The sequence below is a fragment of the Tribolium madens genome, unplaced genomic scaffold (genome assembly GCF_015345945.1).
Source record: "Tribolium madens isolate multiple individuals breed KSU strain unplaced genomic scaffold, Tmad_KSU_1.1 Scaffold_20;HRSCAF=117;Tcas5.2_LG4, whole genome shotgun sequence".
Lineage (NCBI taxonomy): Eukaryota > Metazoa > Arthropoda > Insecta > Coleoptera > Tenebrionidae > Tribolium > Tribolium madens.
Window position 1 is genome coordinate 1,358,682 of NW_025400985.1, and position 22,692 is coordinate 1,381,373.

The 22,692-nt window shown below is 27.9% G+C and overlaps 1 protein-coding gene across 3 annotated transcripts in view; it reads right to left on the reverse strand.

The window, feature by feature from the left end:
* The window catches only part of LOC123005530, a 31,174-nt gene that overhangs the window by 1,448 nt on the left and 7,034 nt on the right, over nucleotides 1-22,692 (reverse strand). For all 3 annotated transcript variants that reach the window (XM_044399325.1, XM_044399324.1, XM_044399323.1), the window contains 6 exons: nucleotides 16,445-16,629; nucleotides 10,762-10,939; nucleotides 7,463-7,654; nucleotides 7,266-7,409; nucleotides 3,008-3,290; nucleotides 2,804-2,956 (listed from right to left, as the gene is read on the reverse strand). In XM_044399325.1, the coding sequence (XP_044255260.1) occupies nucleotides 2,804-2,956; nucleotides 3,008-3,290; nucleotides 7,266-7,409; nucleotides 7,463-7,654; nucleotides 10,762-10,939; nucleotides 16,445-16,629 (1,135 nt within the window). The remainder of the gene's footprint in view (nucleotides 1-2,803; nucleotides 2,957-3,007; nucleotides 3,291-7,265; nucleotides 7,410-7,462; nucleotides 7,655-10,761; nucleotides 10,940-16,444; nucleotides 16,630-22,692) is intronic.

Here is a 22,692-nt window from a genome sequence, read left to right on the forward strand (position 1 = left end):
CATGATAATAGTCTGATTCAATTTTAGTAAAAAGTTTTGAAAAGCTTGTTAAAATAGCTTTCATTTGATATGCCACAAGTAGGGTAGTGCTATTTAAATTTTTAAAGTTGGGGTGCGTGGGGGTTAGGGGGTTACTGGGGGTGCTTAAAAAATTACGTCAAAAAATGTCCCCCTCGGAAACACAATTGACCTGTTTTGGCGTTTTTGCAAAGTCTTTTTAGTTTCTGAGATATTCGTGGGGGCTCGTTTTCACTGGGACACCCTATATATGTGAATTTATACTCAGTTAACACGCGGAAGAAATTATTTTTGAACTTCTGAAAACTGAACCATAAAAATGAAAAATGTTCTCAAGTTTTTGCTTTATTGAAAAAAAATGAGTTTTTCTTGAAATATCAAAAATCTGTTTTACTGTTGTTTCCTGAGTGTCGAGTTTCGATTTAATTTTGAGAAGATTTATTTTATTAATAATTTTTCTAATAATATGTGAAAATGTTTGAACTTTTGACGAACTGTGGTGAATAAAAAATTAATCGTAGTTAAAAATTCTGAAAAAAATATAACTTTTTGATGGCCTTAGCAGCAATATATAAAGTATCAATTTGAAATTTTTTGTGCGTGTCGTTTAAAAATAAATTAAAAAAATCTCCATTTGTGGCTATTTTTTTAAAATCTGTACGAAAAAAAAATTTAATTTTTTTTAGCCTATTGCATGTTACCTACTTGTTGTTACTGTATTTTTTTATGCAATTTCAACTAAAGTTTTTTCATAAAAAATAAAAAAAAAACACTATTGATTTTTGTAATCCCTTACAAATATTCAAAATGAGATAAAAACTCTGTGATTGTTATTTTTAAGTTTAAAGTTTATTTTTAATTTTAAAGTTGTCAACCTGACGCCAAAAATCGCAATCATTTACAGTCACCCTGTTTATAAAAAACAAAATTAAAATATAGAAATTATGGTTTAAGAAGCAAATTGAAACGTTTGAGTTGTTTATTTATAAACATTTTCAAGAAAATTAATAAAAAAATTCTACATAATTTAGAATTCTTAAAAAAAAAAGTTTTAAACTTTGATTTATTTATAATTCTTTATTTATTTAAAATCGTCTTAATATTGAAGCGGTTTCGCTCGCACTGGTTTTCAGGACTTGGTGTTTATTAAATTCTCCTAATAATTATAAGGATTTTGTAAGATTTACTGAGATTTCTAAAGATTTATAACATAGAAAATGTCTTTATTACCTACTGATTTTTTTAAATTTAGAATTGTTTTTGGAATTATTGGAAATAATTTTATTTGAAAATTACGTTGAATTTCTTAGAACTACCGGAATTACTTTATAATTACAGAAATTATATTATAAATCTGTACGAAAAATGTTTTTAATTTATTTTTAGCGTATTGCAGATTACCTACTTATGTTACTGTATTTTTTTATGCAATTTCAACTAAAGTTTTTTCATAAAAAATAAAAAAAACTATTGAATTTTGTAATCCCTTACAAATATTCAAAATGAGATAAAAACTCTGTGATTGTTATTTTTAAGTTTAAAGTTTATTTTTAATTTTAAAGTTGTCGACCTGACGCCAAAAATCACAATCATTTACAGTCACCCTGTTTATAAAAAACAAAATTAAAATATAAAAATTGTGGTTTAAGAAGCAAATTGAAATGTTTGAGTTGTTTATTTATAAACATTTTCAAGAAAATGAATAAAAAAATTCTACATAACTTAGAATTCTTAAAAAAAAAACAAAAAGTTTTAAATTTTGATTTATTTATAATTCTTTATTTATTTAAAATCGTCTTAATATTGAAGCGGTTTATCTCGCACTGGTTTTCAGGACTTGGTGTTTATTAAATTCTCCTAATAATTATAAGGATTTTCTAAGATTTACTGAGATTTCTAAAGATTTATAACCTAGAAAATATCTTTATTACCTACTGATTTTTTTAAATTTATTGGAATTGTTTTTGGAATTATTGGAAATAAGTTTATTTGAAAATTACGTTGAATTTCTTAGAACTATCGGAATTACTGAATTACAGAAATTATATTGAAATTACGAAAATTAAGTTGAAATTCCTTTGGAATTTTATAAGTTACCAGGGATTGGAATTACTGAAGTTTGAGTAATTTTTTTTTAAATTACTGAACTTATTTAGGAATTACTGAAATTTTTCTAAAATTACTGGATTTTTTTTTAATTATTGGAATTTGGAATTTCGAAAGTTACGATAGAATGAAATTACTGAAGTTTGAGTAAATTTTTCTTGAAGTTACTGAAATTATTTTTGAATTACTGTAATTTTTAGTTGTTGTAATCTTTTAGAAATTATTCGAATTGTTTTTGGAATTATAGAAATAAATCTGAATTTCGGTGAATTTTTTTTGGAACTGCTGAAATTGGGGTGTAATATTTGTAAACTGAAATAAGTTGTTCAAATTTGGAAATACTAAAGTTTGAGTCATTTTTTTTTGAAATCACTGAACTTATTTAGGAATTACTGAAATTTTTTTTTTTACTTGATCTGTCGCAAGTGAGTGTCATTTGAAATTCCGAAATTAGGTGGGAAAAGTTAAAGGGTTAGTAAAATTGTGTCAAAATATGTGTTTTTTTTTAAACAAAATTAACCTGTTTCGTTTTTTTTTGCAAATTCTGTATCTCATGAATGGATGGTCTGATTCAATTTTGGTAAAAAGTTTTAAAAAGCTTGTTAAAACAGCTTTCATTTGATGTACCACACACGACATGCCCTTTTTTTCTCGCCCTGTGCTATTCAGTCACACTTACCGTAGTCTCATACCCACATTGGGGCCCCCCATGGCAGCCCTTTCGTGCAAAAACTCCTCCCGCGAGTACATTTTCTTCGTTTCAATGTCAACGTTTTCTATTGTGGGACTCCAAGGAGCTGAATAACTTTCACTATCGACCTCCTCAACAGACCTGGAATAGGAGGTACTCCTAGTCCTCACCCAAATTTAACACTCAACTTACTCATCAGCCCCCGAAATTGCGTCTCTTTTGTTCAAAAGTTGGTCCAAAGCTTCAGGATGTGAGTCCATCATGTGTACATAAATTTCATCTAGAAGTTCAGCCGAAATGGTATAAAGTTGTTTGTAGTGGTCGATTAGGGTTCGTACCACGTTTATGATATCGATTCGGTCTTCAGGACGGTCGCTTTCTTTTGAACTTCCTGGTTTGATGCAGTGGAGGATGTTGGGGGCGAAGACTGTCGCCAAGTTGTTGGAGTCCATCTTGTTCCCAGATACACATTCGCCTGAAAAAATTATGAAAAAACAACTGAAAAAATGAATTTTAAACCAGCAAAAATTTTTCTGTTTTAGTTAGTGGCTTAATAAAGGTTTGTGATTTTGTGAAAAAAAACAAAAGCAGTTTCGGTTTGCGATTTTGAGTATTTGTTTTTGAAAATGTTAATGTTTTAAAGTGTTTTTATTAAGAAACTCACTAAATTCATAATTTGATAAAACAAAGTAAGAAATTGCAAAGTTTTAGAGTCTGAAATGTGTTGTTTTTGCTTATTCTGATAAAATCCCGAGATTTTAAAGAAATTAGTTTTCCTGAAAAAAATCTCAACATTCTTTAAAACAAGAATCATCAACAAGAAAAAATTGTTCTAGTTACCAGATTAAGGAATTTTTGTGATTTTGCGATACACATGCGTCTGAAATATATTTAAAAAAAGCAACTAATTTATTATTATTACTACTCAAAATGAAAAAAAAATAGTTTTCAATTCTGAACGTTCTTCAAACAAGCGACAATTTTTAATCATTTTTTCACAAGTGTCACAACAATAAAAAATCTAGTTAAAAAAAACTGGCTTATTACCACTCAAAGTAAAAAAATAATGCTCAAAAACAAAGTTTTGCAAACCAAAGAAAATTTTTGATTATTTTTGAATTTTAACTTTCTACAGGAATTATCAATAATAAAATTTAGTTCTAGTTAATAAATTAATGAATTTATATTATTTAGTGATACTCATTTGCCTGAAAAAAAATGTAAGCTGAAAAACTGAAAAATCGAAAATTTTTCGAATTTTAATTTTCCAAAACAAGAACAATTTGTTCTAGTCAGTGGCTTAATGTATTTTTGTGATTTTGTGATATACATTTGGCTCAAAATGAAAGAAGTTAGTTTTCTTGAAAAAAAAACAGTGACAAATCCGGTTTTTGAAAACTATGTTGAAAAAATCGTCTATAAAAATTTAGAGATAAAAGTAAATTTTTGGCCAGGTTTGTCCGGCTTTGAGGTTTTGAGTTTTTTTTAAGAAAATGTCAATATTTTAAAGCATTTTTATTAAGAAACTCACTAAATTTAAAATATTTTGATAAAACAAAGTAAAAAAATGCAAACTTTTACACTTAAAAATGTTTAGTTTTCGTTTTATTTTTCTATAGATTTATAGCGAATTATGTTAGAACAAGAAAAAATCACAAAGTGAAGCCTGAAAAAGCGTTTTTTTGCATATTTGGTAAATTTAAGAGATTTTGTTAAAGGAAGATAGAATTTTTAAAATTCGGTCTAGTATTGCTTTATTCTTGTTTTATTTTATGAATTGAAAGAGTTTGTCCACCGAGATTTTTACTGATTCAAAAATTTTGTCAAAACTAAGCAAAAAAACTGCAAAATTACATTTGAAAATGCGTTATTGTTTTCGCTGATTTTTTTAGTGAGTGATTTTTCTTTCCAAAAAAACAGATAAGCCATTTTTACACCAACACACAGTTCGTTTGCATTTATTACCACTCAAAGTGAAAGAAATTAGTTTTCCAAGAAAAAATTGTTCTAGTTAAAAGATAAAGGAATTTTTGTGATTTTGCGATGCACATGCGTCTGAAATAAATTGTAAAAAACTAACTAATTTATTATTATTACTACTCAAAATTAAAAAAATAGTTTTCAATTCTCAATGTTCTTCAAGCAAGCGACATCATTTTTGAATTTTAACTTTTCACAAGTGCCATCAACAATAAAAAATCTAGTTTTTTTATAAAAAAAACAACTGGTTTATTACCACTCAAAGTAAAAAAATAATGCTCAAAAACAACGTTTTGCAAACCAGAGAAAATTTTTGATTATTTTTGGATTTTATCTTTCTACAAGAATCATCAACAATAAAATTTAGTACTAGTTAATAAATTAATAAATTTTTATTATTTAGTGATACTCATTTGCCTGAAAAAAAAATATGATAAACCAACTGAAAAAGCGAAAATTTTTGAACATTTTTCGAATTTTAATTTTCCAAAACAAGAAAAATTTGTTTTAGTCAGTGGCTTAATGGATTTTTGTGATTTTGTGATACCTATTTGTCTCAAAATAAAAGAAGTTAGTTTTCTTGAAAAAAAAAACAGACAAATCCGGTTTTGGGTTAATTTGAAAACAATTGTCTATAAAAATTCAGAGATAAAAATAAATTTTTGGACAGTTTTGTCCGGCTTTGCGATTTTGAGTATTTGTTTTTGAAAATGTTACAATATAACACATAAATGTATAATATTTTGATAAATCAAAGTAAAAAATTGCAAACTTAAAAAAATCACAAAATAAAGTCTGAAAAAGCGTTTTTTTCGCATATTTGGTGAATTTGAAAGATTGTGTTAAAGCAAGATAGAATTGCTTTTTATTCTTGTTTGATTTTATGAATTCAAAGAGTTTGTTTACTCACTAATTCAAAAAAATTGTCAAAAGTAAAAAAAAATTTCAAAATTAGATCTGAAAATGCGTTAATGTTTGTGCTGATTTTGATGGATTTACAACAAAAAAAACCAGATAAGCCATTTTTACACCAAGACACAGGTTGTTTGCAATTATTACCACTCAAAGTAAAAGAAATTAGTTTTCCTGAAAAAAAGTTTTCTTTAAACCAGCGTAGATTTTTAATTATTTTTAGATATTAACTTTTTACAAGTATCATCATCATCAATAATAAAAAATCTAGGTAATGGATTGATAAATTTTTGTGATTTTCTAAATACTCAGTTGCCTGAAATAAATTATTTATAAAAAACAACTAGTTTATTATCACTCAAATTAATATTCTTCAGAAAAAAATCCTCAACGTTCTTCAAACCAGTGAAAAATTTTGATTATTTTTTCCTGAAAAATAATTCTTCAAACCAGCGAAAACATTCCCTAAAAACCGTCAACAAAAAAAATTTGTTATTGTGAATTAATATCTTAATGAATTTTTGTAATATTGTGATACACATTCGCCTAAAATAAATTATAGGAACCCAACTGATTTATCACCACTCTTAGTGAAAAAAAAATGTTTTCCTGAAAAAAAAATTCCACTCAAAGTCGAAAAATATTTTCCAGTAAAAAAATTCTCCACGTTCTTCAAACCAGTGAAAAATTTTGATTATCTTTTCCTGAAAAATAATTTTGAACGTTCTTCAAACCAGCGAAAACTTTCCCCAAAAATTATCAACAATAAAAATTTGTTTTAGTTAATAAACTTTTATTATTTTGTGATACACGTTCGCCTAAAATAAATTAGAAGACACTTTTACCATTCTTACTAAAAATAAAATAAAAAATGTTTTCCTGAAAAAAAAATTCTCAACATTCTTCAAACTAGCTACAATTTTTCGGCAAGAATTATCATCTAGTTAATAAATTTTTATTATTTTGTGATACACAATCGCCTGAAATAAATTATAAAAAAAATGTTTTCCTGAAAAAAAATTCTTAATGTTCCTCAAACCAGCAACACTTTTTTGAATTTCAGCTCTCCACAAGTGTCATCAATAATACAAAATCTAGTTAATAATTTAGTAAATTTTTGCGTTTTTCTAAATACACTTGCCTAAAATAATTATTTATAAAAAAAAACACTGGTTTATTACAACTCAAATATAAAAAAAAAATTCTCAACGTTCTTCAAACTAGCGACAATTTTTAATCATTTTTGAATTATAACTTTCCGCAAGAATTAATTATTTTGATTTTTATTAATTTGTGACACACATTTATCTGAAGTTAATTATAAGAACCGAACTGATTTCTCACCACTCAGAAAGAAAAAAAAAATAATTTTCCTGAAAACCAGTGTCAATTTTTTATGATTTTAAAATTTTTACTTTTTGCAAGAATCATCACAATAAAAATTTGTTCTAGTTACTGGACTAATAAATTTTGTGATTTTGCGAAACTCAGCCTGAAATAGATTATTCTTCAAACTGAAAAAAATTAGTTTTCCTGAAAACAAGGAAATTTTTTGTACCTGACTCGTCCTTGGTGTCGGCGGCATTCTGGGCAACGGTGGCGAGAAACGCAAGAAGGGCAAAAAGCGTGTCCCTATTGGTCGCCGGCAACAGTTGAATGAGATGTTGAAGGGCTTCGAACTGTAGTCTCCTGTTGCGTATCCCTTCGAATAAAACTCACAAAATCGCACCCTTTTCAACTTCACCCTTGACTTACTTTGTGTCTGAACGAACGCTTGATAGAGATCTCTACAAAGAAGCGGATCGGGAAGGTCCCTCAAAAACTCCTTCAAAAGCGTTGCTACATCATGAGGACATTGATCGTCATCTAAAGTTGTTTCTTTCCCACAATCAAAGTCTTCTCTCAATTGTCGAATTCTCTTCTTCGATGTGCTAACGCGGAAAATACCTAAAGGGTAGTAATCAATTTTCATCAGTATTTAATTAATTTTTGCACAGTAAAATAATATTTTATTTTATTAAATGCTAAGTACAGCACGCACAGTTTTTCATTTTAATTTATTCAGTAAAAAAATCCAATTTGCCCAGTAAAAATAATAAACTCAATAACTTTAATGAAAATTAGTAAACCAACATAAAATTTAAAGAATTTTCAGTCTTGGTTACATAACAATGTATGGCCCCTGCGCAAGAATGTTGTTTATTACTGGTATTTATTTTTATATTACTGAATATACAGGGTGTCCTAGCGAAATGAAAAAGTCCTTTAAATGGTAAAATTTAAAATTTAAAATCACTAAATTAATATTTTGATAAAAGAAAGTAAGAAATTGCAAACTTTTAGACTTTTAGATGCGTAGTTTTTGTTTTTTTTTTTTTTTTCTATAGACTTATAGCAAATTATGTTAGAACAATAAAAAATTACAAAATGAAGTCTGCGTTATTTTCGCATATTTTGATAAAATCTCGGAACGTTTCACTCACTAAATTCGAGAGATTTTGTCAAAATTCGGTCTAGTATTGCTTTATTCTCAACATTTTTAAAKAAGCCACAATTTTTAATCATTTTTATATTGCAACTTTCCACAAGTGTCATTATCATCAATAATAAAAAATCCAGTTAATAGGTTAATAAATTTTTGTGATTTTCTAAATACACATTTGCCTAAAAGTATAAGAAACCAACTGATTTATTACCACTCAAAAAAAAAAAAAATTCTCAATGTTCTTCAAACCAACTACACTTTTTCGAATTTCAGCTTTCCACAAGTGTCATCAATAATAATGTTGTTTATTACTGGTATTTATTTTTATATTACTGCATATACAAGGTGTCGTAGCGAGTTGAAAAAGTCCATTAGTGACCTTTAAATGGTAAAATTAAAAAAAAATTGTATAGGACATAGGACATCTTTTCATTTATCAATTCTAGACATCAAAAATTTATTTTTTTAGATAGACAATTTATCAATCTATTAGATGGAAAAATAAAAAATAGTATTCCATTTAAATTTTTTAAGTTATTTCACTTTTAACAAACTTCTTAATTTATTAATCTTTACAAATGCAAAACATTAAAAAATTGCTATAGCTTTAAATTCTGTACTTTCTTCTTTGCAGAAGTAAGAAAAATTTGTTTTAGCTGTCTTAGTTTTTGTGTAATAAATTTTTTAAAAGTGCATGTTTTCGTAAAAAAAACCTCTTATTTTTAAAACTAAGCATGTAACTAAGCTGTATATTATTATTAGACGGTGGTATACAGGGTGAATATAAAGTATGGAACCAAGCGGTTTTATTTTTAATCATTTCCCTCCAGAAAATAATAATTAATATAAATTAAAGTAATATAAAAAATGTGATCGTATTTTCAGAACGAAATTTTGTTTTGTTTTTGAGTTATGCGATTTTATTTGTCAAAATTGCAATTTATGTAAAAAAATTTTTTGAAAAAATTAATTATAAAGCAGACATTCATTCATTGTCTTTACTGTGAATTTATTATTTCTACTGTGCATTTATTATTTTTACTGATCAAAAATACTTCTCGTTTAAAAAATACAGGGTGACCCAGAGCTCCGTATTTCTTCGATTTCTTTGACAGTAAAGAAGATAACGAAATGCGGTTTCTTTTGGACGATGGACATTTATTTTTTCTATAATCCTAAAATATTTTCGTCATTATAGGTAATTCGTATATAGGGTGGCGCAACAAAGTTATATTTTTTCTTATGGAACACCTGGTATATTATGCGCTTATTTGAAAGAGTTTTGAATTCTAAGAATATCCATATTAGGTTCTATGGGTCTATCATGGACCGTTTATCATTTATGGGCAATTTTATGAAAAAAAAAGTACTATTTTTGAACTATTTTATTTCGAAGCGACTTCAAAGGTTTCAACTAGGACAAGGATTAAGAATAATCAGATTTTTTTTCATAGGGGATGTTGGGGAATTAAGTGGTTGGGGGACAAAAGCGAAGAAGTGTAAAACATTTCTGTTCACCAAACTATACAGAGTGATTCACTAATTAAGTCTCACTGTCAAAACTTTTGCTACTTTGTTGCATCGATTTTCAATACTTCAACAGAGATTTACTATAGCGTCATCTCACCCAAATCACCCTTTACGTATTTTTCAAGACATTTGTTATTTTTTCATCAAAATTGATTCAGTAAAAATGTCTTAACAAAACATGTTAATTCTTGTGTCGATAAGAATAAGTACTATCAAAACAAAAATTATGTACAGAGTGATTAAACATTAAAGTTTTTAATTATTTCAAGACTCTTTTTGGGTTTTGGACGATTTAATTTTTGAACAAATCTAGAATGTTAGCCATCTCAACTGATTCACCCAGTACATTTCAAGTTTTTTCACTAAAACTGGTTATATGTATAGATTATTAAATAGTATTTATTGTTTCAAGATTTTTTCAGAAATTTTCAGTTTTAGAATCACTCTATATTGGTATTAAATCCGTTTTTGGATCAAAAATCGGTAAAATTTACACTTTTCCACTTATTTCTATTGGAAAATGACTGTTTAATTATTAAAAAAGAAACAAAAACGTCAAATATCAAATTTTTTGACATATAGAATTTTTGAAATATTTTTCTGTAAAATACAGGGTGACCCAGAGCTCCGAATTTCTTCGATTACTCTGACATTAAAGAAGATAACGAAATGCGGTTTCTTTTGGACGATGGACATTTATTTTTTCTATAGTCCAAAAATATTTTCGTCATTATAGGTAATTCGTATATAGGGTGGCGCAACAAAGTTATATTTTTTCTTATGGAACACCCGGTATATTATGGGCTTATTTGAAAGGGTTTTGAAGTCTAAGAATATCCATATTAGGTTTTATGGGTCTATTATGGACCACTTATTTTTTATGGGTAATTTTATGAAAAAAAGTGCCATTTTTGAAAAATCACAACGGTTTTGCTAGAGAGAAAAAGTGAATACAAACAATTTACAATCAATCTTTTGCAACTTTTCTTTACTGTGAGAGTAGTCGAAGAAATACGAAGTTTTGGGACAGCCTCTATACCTAAAGTGTGCAACCCGTGCTGTTCGAGATGACGGAAACACTCGCTGAGGATGTTAGGGACGGAAGCTTCCTCTTCGTGCGGAAGGTCGCTGGTGGAGCCGCAGGAGAGGGTGTCGAGTAAGCCAGGGACGCTTCCTACGATCCTCTCGCGTAACATTAAGCTCTCGCAGGAGCCGCTCTGGAATGCAAAAATTATTCTTGCCAAGTCTGACGTCAAGACGGTGATGTAACAGCGGTGACGGACCAAATTTTGGACGAATTTTTTCAATCTATTTTTAGTTTTAGACAAAATAAACAATTGTGTGTCTATTTTTCACACGTTTTACATTCAGTTCAAAGATTGAGTCAGATTGGATTAGAATTTCAGTGCGTTTCAGGAATGAAAACTGCAACCGTCCCAAATGTGTGGATTATTTTTACTACGTTTTTCAGTGTTTTAGCATTTTTTTCAAGAAAAAAATTTTTTTGCAAGATTTAGTCAAAAACAAAAATCGAATTGGTAAATGTATTGTCGAAATTATTGGGCATTTCGCAAAATAAGTTGAAAAATCAAGAAATAGTTTTTTTTAGTTTTTTATGAAATTTCACTCAATTGTCAAAAAATACATTATTTTGCCCTTTTTCGGAACGTTTTAGTACGTTTTTCGGCCAGAAACAGAACGATTTGGCAAAATTTCGTTAAAACCAAACCGAAAATTCACCAAATTAAACTAAAACTCGTGGCTAAAATACAAATTTTTGCTGAAACTAACTGAAAAATTATCAAATTGATATTATTTTAGCTAAAAATTACAAAAATAAATCTAAATTAATGTTATTTGCTTTGTTTTATTTGATTTAGCTTAATTTTGAGTAAAATTTTTACAAAAAATAATAGGAAACACACGAAATTTGGTCGAAAATTATGTTACTTTATCTTTCTAGACACGTTTTTAAACTAAAATCTTAGTTTTATGGAAGATTTTGCTGAAACAAAGAAAAAAAACACCAAATCGAACCATTATTTTTGTCTTTATAAAGTATTTTAGCATGTTAATAGGTAAAAACGTAAAAAAACGAAGGTCAAATCCTATTGGATTCGAGAATGTTTTTTTAGAAATTATTAGGCATTTTGCAAATTAAGTCGTAAAATCAAGAAATAGTTTCATCCCTTTTTTTATCCGATTTCACTCAACAAGCTCAAAAAATCACACTATTTTTACATTTTTTAAGCATTCTGCAAAATTTTATTTGTTTTTTTTTTGTGAGATTTCAGACAACAAAGTCAAAAAGTCGTTAAAAAATACATTATTTTGGACTCTATGGAGCGTTCTAGGACGTTTTTCAGTCAGAAACTGAGCCATTTTTTACAAACAAACCAAAAAACTACCAAATTAGGCTAAAACTAGTGTTTGAAATACAAATTTTTGCCAAAATTAAATGTTTTTTTTCATTCGATTTAGCTCTTTTTGAGTCAATTTTTTTTTTAATTATACGATAAACACGAAATTTGGTCGAAAATGAGGATTTTGGGTACATTTTTGAATTTTTTTGAATTAAAATCCCAGTTTTTTTAGAAGATTTTGCTAAAGCAAACCAAAAAAAACACCAAATCAAATCATTATTTTTGCTTTTATGAAGAATATATTATTTTGGCTTTTTTTCGGAGTACGTTTTTCAGCCAGAAACAAAACAATTTTGCAAAATATCATTAAAAACAAATCAAAAATTTACCAAATTAGGCTAAAATTAGTGTTATTTTGCAGTTAAAAGTGTAAAAACGTTTTTAAAATACAAATTTTTGCTAAAACTAAATAAAAAAGTACCAAATTATATTGAAACTGATATTATTTTAGCTTGTTTCGCTCGGTTTAGTTCGTTTTTGAACCAGAGACTTATTTAATTTTTTGGAAATTGTCAAAACAAGTCTAAAAACTACAAAATTAAATCCAAATTAATGTTATTTTGTTTATTTCATTTGATTTAACTCGTTTTTGAGTGCAATTTGGTAAAAAAAATAATACAAAAAACTCGAAGTTTGGTTGAAAATGGTGACTTTACTTTTTTAACCCTTTAGGCTCAACTAAAAACTAAAATCTCAGTTTTTTGCAAAATTATGCCAAAACGAACAAAAAAATCCCAAATCAAGTTATTATTTTCGCCTTTATCGAGTTTTTTTAACTTAATTCAACAAGGTCAAAAATTGTCAAAAAACACATTATTTTGACCTTTTACGGAGCGTTTTAGTACGTTTTACAATCAGAAACAGAACCACTTTGCAAAATTTCGTTCAAACCGACCGAAAATTTATCAAATTAGGCCAAAACTAGCGTTATTTTTGCAATTGTGTGTCTATTTTTCACACGTAGGGAGCTGTTTCACATTCAGTTCAGCGATTAAGTGAAACTGTCTTCGAATTTCAGTGCGTTTCAGGAATGAAAACAGCAACTGTTCCAAATGTGCTTATTTTTTGATTCTCTGACACGGTCAAGGCAAACATTACACGTCAGACGATGTAAATGAAGCTTAAAAGTAAAAAATACGTCCAAGGTGAAATCCTTGCAGGAAAATTATTTATACCTCGCTTGTGTTTAAGAAAAATGTCACAAAAACCAAAATCAACAGCTATGTATAGGTTTGCCGAGCTAAGTATAGCTTGAACAGGTATGTGGGGCAGAAACTAATCAAAGTCCCAGTATTTTACACCAACATTGAGATTTATTAGCACGAAAACCAAATGGAACAACGACAGCTGCGTGATGGAGTTTGGTAAACACGTACGGGAAACTCTTGCAGGAATTTTCCACAAAAAAAACTCTTCGTTCTAATTAGAAATTAAGCGAGAAAATTGTACAATAACACAAGGCGACAAAAAGTCATGTCGTGACAACTTGACAAATTTTATATCATTTTGTTCGTCTCAGTGAGACAAATCAAAGGCACTAAAAAAATTTCTAATTTAAATGAATTTAAAATACTTTAACTTTAAAAAATCATTACTCAATAATTATTAGGCCGATTTCCTTCAAATAAAGACCATTCTAAAGGGATGGCCTTGTTCTTTAGAATGATATAAAATTTGAAATTGAATATTGGCAAACTTTTCTTAGAACTGTGTTCGAAGAAGTTCGAAGTAAAGCGAAGTAATCTTAGAAAAACACTACGAGTATTTTTTTTCTTTGTCACCATCGTGTAGAGCATCTTTTTATTAGTGAGAATCCAAATTTTTAAAATAATATACCGAGTAGTTTTTAAAATATGATTTTTTGAAGTTAAGGTTTGCTAATCAAGCATTGCTCCATAAACAAGCTAAATCTTTCAGAACAGTATAAAATAACGTTAATTTTGATACATTTTGTTGGGTTTACGTCTTTTTTTACAAAATCTTGCCTAAACATGAGCAAAATTTCTCAAAACAGGTCAATTTTCGTCTATTATTTTTCGACTTTTAACCCATGTTTTGACAAAAACCTGTCAAATGAGTGACTTTCTTGTTCATTGCAATTGAGAGAAACAAGGTAAAAAACGCCAATTTCCTTAAAAGTTTCATATTGTGTTTTACTCCAAATATGTGGAAAAATCATTAAATTAATTAAAAAATAACATTATTTTTGCCTTTTTTGAGACTTTAAACACGTTTCTGAGGAATAAACAGTTTTTTAACGAGATTTTGCAATTTTTTATCATATATTTTGCTCAAAAGCCAAAAAAATCGCCAAAGTATCTCGAAAAATCACTAAACTAACTGAAAAATAACATTACTGTTGTCTTTATTGAGCCTTTTGACATGCTTTTCAATCAAAAACGCAAATTTTCAATAAATTCCCCAAAAAAACACCAAATTGGATTTAAAAAAAATGTTATTATTTTTGCCATTTTCAAACACTTACACGTTTTTAAGCCAAAAACTTATTTTTACAAGATTTCGCTAAAACGAGCCAAAAAATGACTAAATTTGATCGAGGAACTCGTGTATTCCTCAAGATATTGTCAAAATAAGCCAAAAATGATCAAAGTTTATTACAAAATTACTCTATTTTAGATTATTTCGAGTTTATTCGCAAAAATTGTGTTAAATACTACCAAAAATGACATTATTTTTGCCTTGTTCTGGACCTGAAACACGTCATTACTCAAAAACAAGCTAAATCTTTCGATATTAAACAAATTATTGTCAATTTTGATCTAATTAATTGCCTAATACTTTAACTTTAAAAAATCATTACCCAATAACTACTAGGTCGATTTCCTTCAAATTAAAATCATTTTAATATCCCTTTACGATGATATAAAATTTGAAATTGAATATTGGCAAACTTTTCTTCGAACAGTGTTCGAAGTAATCTAAGAAAAACCCTACAAATATTTTTTTTCATCATTACCATCGTGTAGAGCATCTCTTTATTAGTTGTAATCCAAATTTTCAAAAAAATATACCGAGTAGTTTTCAAAATATGATTTTTTGAAGTTAATGTTTGCTAATCAAGCATTGCTCCATATAGGAGAAATTGCATTTTTATAAAAGTATTTGTTTTGCTTAAAAATGGTCAATTGCATCTTCTTTGTTCTAATTAGAATAAACAAAAACTGTTTGTTTACTTTAAACAAATAAAGAGTACCTGCGTACTAATTAAAGCAAATAAAGAGTTTTTTTGTTGTAAAAATGACCACTGATCATTGAGCAAAGAGGATCTAGAAGTTTAAGGCACGAGTCTTAAATATAAGGGCAAATCTTTTTCAAATCAAATCACTTTTCATTCTGATTTCGACTTTGTTGCATTCAACATCAGTAAAAAGCATTTGCTGAAAACATTTCAAAAAAAAGTTCAGAAAGCTAGAACAAAGTGAACAAGTTGGAATCCGAATGGAAGTGATTTAATTTGAAAAAGATTTGTTCTTATATTTAAAGCTACTGCTTTAAACTTCTATATCCTTTTTGCTCAATGATCAGTGATCATTTTTAGAACAAAAAAACTCTTTATTTGCTTTAATGAGTACGCAGATACTTTTTGTTTGTTTTAAGTAAAGAAACAGTTTTTGTTTATTGTAATTAGAACAATTGACCATTTTTAGGCAAAAGAAGAGCCTTAAAACAAATACTTTTATAAAAATACAATTTTAAGTAAGATTAACATGTATTTCTCCTATATGGCGCAATACCTGAATAGCAAACCTTAACTTCAAAAAATCATATCTGAAAAACTACTCGGTATATTATTTTAAAAATTTGGATTCTTACTAATAAAAAGATGCTCTACACGATTCTGACGAAGAAAAAAAATTACTCGTGAGCTTTTTCTTAGATTACTTCGATACTTCGAACTTCTTCGAACAAGTTTGCCAATATTCAATTTCAAATTGCATATCAGTCTAAAGGGCAAGTCCATCCCTTTAGGATGGTATTTATTTGAACGAAATCGGCCTAATAGTTATTGAGTAATGATTTTTTAAAGTTAAAGTATTTTAAATTCATTTAAATTAGAAAAAAAAATATTTAGTTCAAAGTGTGTGGACTTTTTGAAATTTTTTTTAGTGCATTTGATTTGTTTTACTGAGACGAAGAAAATGATATAAAATTTGTCAAGTTGTCATGACTTTTTTTGTCGCCTTGTGTAATAAGCATTTGCGTCCATGCCAAGGAACGTTTGAAGCTTTATTTAAAAATCCCGGTTTTGGGGATTAAATTAATGGGAATGGGGATTACCTCGTCACCTCGAGGCGCGTCAATTAAGGAACTAAAGCTGGATCTTGACCCGTGTCTTCCTATAGTCGCCGGTTCTTCCCCGGAAAGCAAGGGACTAGTCCTCGCTGCAGCCCTTGTCAGTCTGTCGTTCTCCACGCATTGTGTCAAGGGAATTCCGAATACGAGGCCTCCGGTATTGCCACCCTCTGCAACAACAAACTTCCTGAAATACGACTCATGAAAATAATAGATATTGAATGAGATATGGGAGATAACTCGCGCCCCTGAGAAAAATTTCAAGTAAGATAAGATACCAGAAACTTGAAAAAATTCTCTCTCAAAAAATTTCACTCAACACGGTCAAAAAATCATCAAAAAATACATTATTTTGGCTTTTTTCGGAGCATAGGCCAAAACTAGTGTTATTTATGCATTTTTAAAGTGTAAAAATGTTTTTAAAATACAAATTTTTGCTAAAACTGAATTAAAAATTACCAAATTATATTGAAATTGATATTATTTTAGCTTGTTTCGCTTGGTTTAGTTGGTTTTCGAACCAGAGACTCATTTATTTTGCAGGAAATTGTCACAAACCAGTCTAAAAATTACAAGATTAAATCTAAATTAATGTTATTTCGTTTGTTTTATTTGATTTCACCCGTTTTTGGTAAAAAAATAATACAAAAAACTCGAAGTTTGGGCGAAAATGGTAACTTTACCTTTTTAAGTCTTTAGGCACGTTTTTGAATTAAAATCCCAGTTTCAAGTAAGATAAGATACAAGGAACTTGAAAAATTCTCTCTCAAAAAATTTTATTTTTTGACATTTGACACTTTTTATATCCAATGCGTCGTCTGCGTTGATTGACAGTAATAAAGTCTAGCACGATGTTTTGAAACGTCTCGAATGACATTTTTTTAAATTTAAGCATTTCTTTAAGATATTTTTAAATATTTTTTTGCAAGTCTAGAAATTTTTTAAACCATTTCATCTGACACTTTTAGATTGTACTAATATAAATAAAAATGAAACTCTTAATCAATGAAGAACAAAAATGCTATATACAATTGTCAAAACATGTCTAAAAATTAATTAATTAAATTAATTATGGTGTTTCATTTAAAAAAAAACATAAGTTTGTATTGTAACTTATTTTTGAGACACGCTGTATAGTTGAAAATAATTTTAGGCGATTTTAGGACTTTTTCAACTCTCTGGGACAGCCTGAATGTTGGTTTAACACAAAAAAAACGATTTCTTCTTCCCTATTTTTGCTGACTTTAATGTATTTAATATTTAGAACATTTGAAAACGTTATAAATTTTGGTGTAGTACAAAAGAAAAAAATCAATAAATAACAGTAAAAAATACAAAAGTGGTTTATGTATTTAGACCTAATTTTGTAATATTTTGGCTACTTTTGACAAAATTTTTAAAAATAAGTAAGTCCTTGGTTCAAAAACAGCTTTTTTACTGTTTTTTAAATAGTCTGAAACTATAATCATCGAAGCGGTTTTTGGACTTTTCAGAAAATAAAAAAGTTTATAAAAGCAAAATCGCTTGAGAAAAGTCAAAATAACGTCAATTTGAAAGTAATTCCGGATTCTTACGACAAAATCTTCGGAAACAAAAAAATTTCCCTCAAATAAATCAAAAACAGCCAATTGTAATCAAAATAATGTTTTTGGCTCAATATAGTAAAAAATCGTTAAAAAAAAGCCAGAACAATAATGTACATTTTCGATGTTTTTTTTAGCTAAAATTTCGTAAAAAACGCAAATTTGTTTGAATAGAACCAAATAACGAGAGATTTTTCCAAGACAAGACAAAAAATTATCTTTGATCGAAATTTACTTATTTCGTAAAGTGTCAAAGTTGGTCTTAAAATAACTAAATTGATGTTGTTTGGCCTTGGTTTTGATAAATTTACTCGTTTTTGAATCAGCGACTTACTTATTTTGTCAAAATAGACCGACCAATCTAGATAAAATTTACACTTTTTTGGTTTTTTTCGTTGAGTTATTTTTTGACCAAAGAACACTTTTTGCAAAATTTTGTCAAAATAAGGCTAAAAATAATTAAAGTCGATCGAAGTTAACGTTATCTGAGACTATTTCGGAAAATTTAGCTCGTTTAAGACCCAGACATTTATTTATTTAGTAAAATTTCTTCGAGAAATGCTACAAAAACTACAAAAAAGCCAAAACACGACTAAGTGGAACAAAAGTAACATTATTTTATACTCTTCTTAAAAATTTAGATCGTTTATGAGAAAGAAACTCATTTATTTCTCAAGATTTCCTCAAAGAAGCTGAAAATTTAACTAAGTAAATCAAAATTGACACAATTTTTTCCTGGTTTGCTCAATTAGTAAAAAATTCGATTATTCTGTTACAATAGAAACTTATTTCTGAAACACGCTGTATAGTTGAAAATAATTTTAGGTGATGCACTAGATTAGTATCTATCAATGTCCTTTATATTTTTTTTTTGTAATTTTACCATTTAAAGGTCACTAATGGACTTTCTCAACTCGCTGGGACACATTGTATATTTTTTTATAATTATTTAGAAAAGATACAAAAATTTTGCCTATAAAAGCCACAAATAACAATAAACGAATTACAATTTAGGATACAGCTTCCTTGTTTCCCCTTCCAATAGCCTGTAGCAAAATAAACTTGAAAAATTATTTTTCTAACAGAAATAAATATAGAGTCAAAGTGCAAATTTAAACTCTCATAACTTCGAAATTTTACATTTTTCTTTGGGGCGCAAGTTCTGGCGCACCTTGTATAAATAATGGGCTGTCATAACCGCCATAAATCCATCAACGTGTGACTCTTTTGCACAAATAAATCTCATTGTAATGAAAGCTAATTTTATGATCGAGATCTGTGGTTGTAAAAAAGCTCGCGTTTCTGAAATTACGCCATTTTTAGCATTTATTGCAGTCGTTTCAGTTTCAACGCTGATACAAAATGTGTATCTTGAGTTTTAATATTCTGAAAAAATCTGAACAAATTCCGTGGATATTATCGAAGCTCATAGATATTATTAACCTGAATGTTAGGAATGTGAATCACAATAAAAAAATGTTTTTATTTTTTGCCAAAACATAAACAATCTGAAACATTTCAGGAAAGTTTTTCAGGCGAGTACAATGGAATAGTAATTTCAGCAGGAGTGTGATTTATTGCCAAATCACACATCACTCGTTGGTAGTGACTGTGGTAAGAAAATAATTCAGTGTTGTCAAGTCTGGTGAAATTTCACCAAAACTTTCGTAAAAATTCTGGTGATTTTTTAGAAATAAAACTGCAACTACAGCAGAAAATTAACATATTTTGAAATTATTTCTTTAATGGAGTATTTACCCAAACTTACTTTTTAATTTGATTTTTTAATTAGTGTCAAACAATATATAGTTTTGGTCTTTTTCAGAGAATTTTAGTACGTTTTTTTAGCCAGAAACAGAAAGATTTTGCAAAATTTCGTTCAAAACAAACCAAAAATTTACCAAATTAGATTGAAACTGATTTTATTTTAGCTTATTGCACTCGATTTAGTTTGTTTTTGAACCAGAGGCTCATTTATTTTCCATGAATTTTCTAAACATGTCTAAAAAGTACCAAAATTAATCTAAATTGGTGTTATTTTGTTTGTTTCATTTGATTTAGCTTGTTTTTGAGTGAAATTTTGACAAAAAATAAGAGGCAAAACACGAAATTTTGTTACGTTTGTGTTTGAACTAAAATTCTAAAATCTCAGTTTTTTGCAAAATTTTGCTAAAACGAATCAAGTGTTTCAGCATAATTTTCAGTTAAAAACGTAAATATTTTGAAAAATCTAGTTAAAAATAAGAAACAGTGGTCAAATCAAAATATTCTGTAGAAATTATGGGGCCTCGCGGCATTGCCGCTCGCCCTTCGTGTCGAACTCACACTCTTTGATTCGCAAATATTTTGTCAAAAAAACACAGAAAAGAAACATTTTTATTATGAAATTTCACTCAACAAGGACAAAAAATCGTCACAGAATACATTATTTTGTTTTTTTTTCAAAGCGGTTTAGTACGTTTTACAGCCAGAAACAAAACTATTTTGCAAAATTTCTTTAAAATCAAACCGAACATTTTATAAAGCTAAGCAAAACTAGTGTTATTTCTGCATTTTTAGTGTGTTTAGACACGTTTTGAATTCTGACTAAAAAATTATGAAATTAGAATAAAATTAATATTATTTTTTATTTCCTTTTTGAACTAGGAAATTTTCAAAACAAGTCTAAAAGTTACCAAAATGCCTCTAAATGGATGTTATATTGTTTGTTTCATTCAATTTAACTCGTTTTTGAGTAAAATTTCGACCAAGAATTGTACAAAAAACACAAAATTTGGTCTAAAATGGTGTTGCTTTGCTTTTTTAAGTTTGTAAACTAAAACCACTGTTTTTGCAAGATTTTGCCAGAAAAAAACAAAAAAGCTAAACCAAGTCATTATTTTTGTCTGTTTTAGCGTCTTTTGAAGTAAAAGCGTAAGTAATTTGCAAAATTTAGTTAAAAACAAAAAACGGTGGTCAAATCAAAATGTTTTGTAGAAATTATGGGGGCTCGCGGCATTGCCGCTCGCCCTTCGTGTAGAGCTCACACTCTTTGATTCGCAAGTATTTTATAAAAAAAAAACAGAAAAGAAACATTTTTATAATGAGATTTCACTAACAAAGTCAAAAAATAGTTACAAAATAAAATATTTTGTTTTTTTTAGTTTTAGTACTGTTTTTCAGAAACAGAACTATTTTGCAAAATCTCTTTAAAATGAAACCGAAAAATTTACCAAATTAAGCAGAACTAGTGTTATTTCTGCATTTTCAGAGTGTTTAAGAACTTTTTTTTAAATCCATACAAATTTTTGCTAATACTGGCTGAAAAATAACGAAATTAGATTAAAATTAATATTATTATGTTTCGCTCCATTTACTTCGTTTTTGAACCAGAGACTCTTTTATTTTTCAGGAAATTTTCAAAACAAATCTAAAAGTTACAAAAATATCTCTAAATGGATGTTATCTCGTTTGTTTCATTCAGTTTAACTCGTTTTTGAGTAAAATTTTGACCAAAAATTGTACGTAAAACACAAAATTTTGTCGAAAATGGTATTATTTAATTTTTTAAGTTTGTCAACTAAAATCACTGTTTTTTGCAAGATTTTGCAAAAAAAGAACCAAAAGAGCCTAAATCAAGTCATTATTTTTGTCTGTTTTCGCATATTTTTGAAATAAAGACGTAAATATTTTGTCAAAAAAAAAAACAGTAAAGAAACATTTTTATTACAAGATTTCACTCAACAACTCGCTTTTTTCGAAGCGGTTTTGTACGTTTTTCAACCAAAAACAGAACTATTTTGCAAAATTTCTTTAAAATAAAACCGAAAATTTTATCAAATTAAGCAAAACTAGTATTATTTCTGTATTTTAAACACGTTTTTAAGTTACATACAAATTTTTGCTAATACTGACTGACAAATTACCAAATTAGATTAAAAGTGATAATATTTTAGCATGTTTCGCTCGATTTACTTCATTTTTGAACCACAAACTTTTTTATTTTTCAGAATATTTTTAAAACAAGTCTAAAAGTTACAAAAATACCTCGAAATTTAACTCGTTTTGGGGTGGAATGTTGACAAAGAATTGTACGAAAAACACAATATTTGGTTGAAAATGGTGTTATTTTACCTTCTTAAGTTTTAGGCACGTTTGTGAATTAAAATCTCAGTTTTTTGCAAGGTTTTGAAAAAACGTACCAAAAAAGCTTAAATCTATTCTTTATCAAATGTTTTAACATTTTTTTTCAAGTAAAGACGTAAATATTTCCCAAAATTTGATTAAAAATTAGAAACGGTGGTCAAATCAAGAATGTTTTATAGAAAAATGTGTAAAACCCGTACTATCGAAACCGCAAATATTTTCTACATAAAACTTTAAAAAACCTAGAACACAGTGTTACTTTTTTGATCAGATTTTTCAGTTCAGACTTGGCAAACTTAATTTTTTGAGCTGACAACCCTGAAATAATCCCAAATGTTGGTTGTTCCGGAGGAATCCGTTTTATTACATGAGAATCCCGTTCAAAAATAGCAAATAGGGGTAATTTATATATCTGAAATGCGTAAACAGTCATTCGTTTCTTAAGCAACAGGTACTTCTCCGAGCCGTTTAAAATGTTTAATTCGTCGAAATCCAAGATAAACATCCAAGTGGTAAAAGTTATAA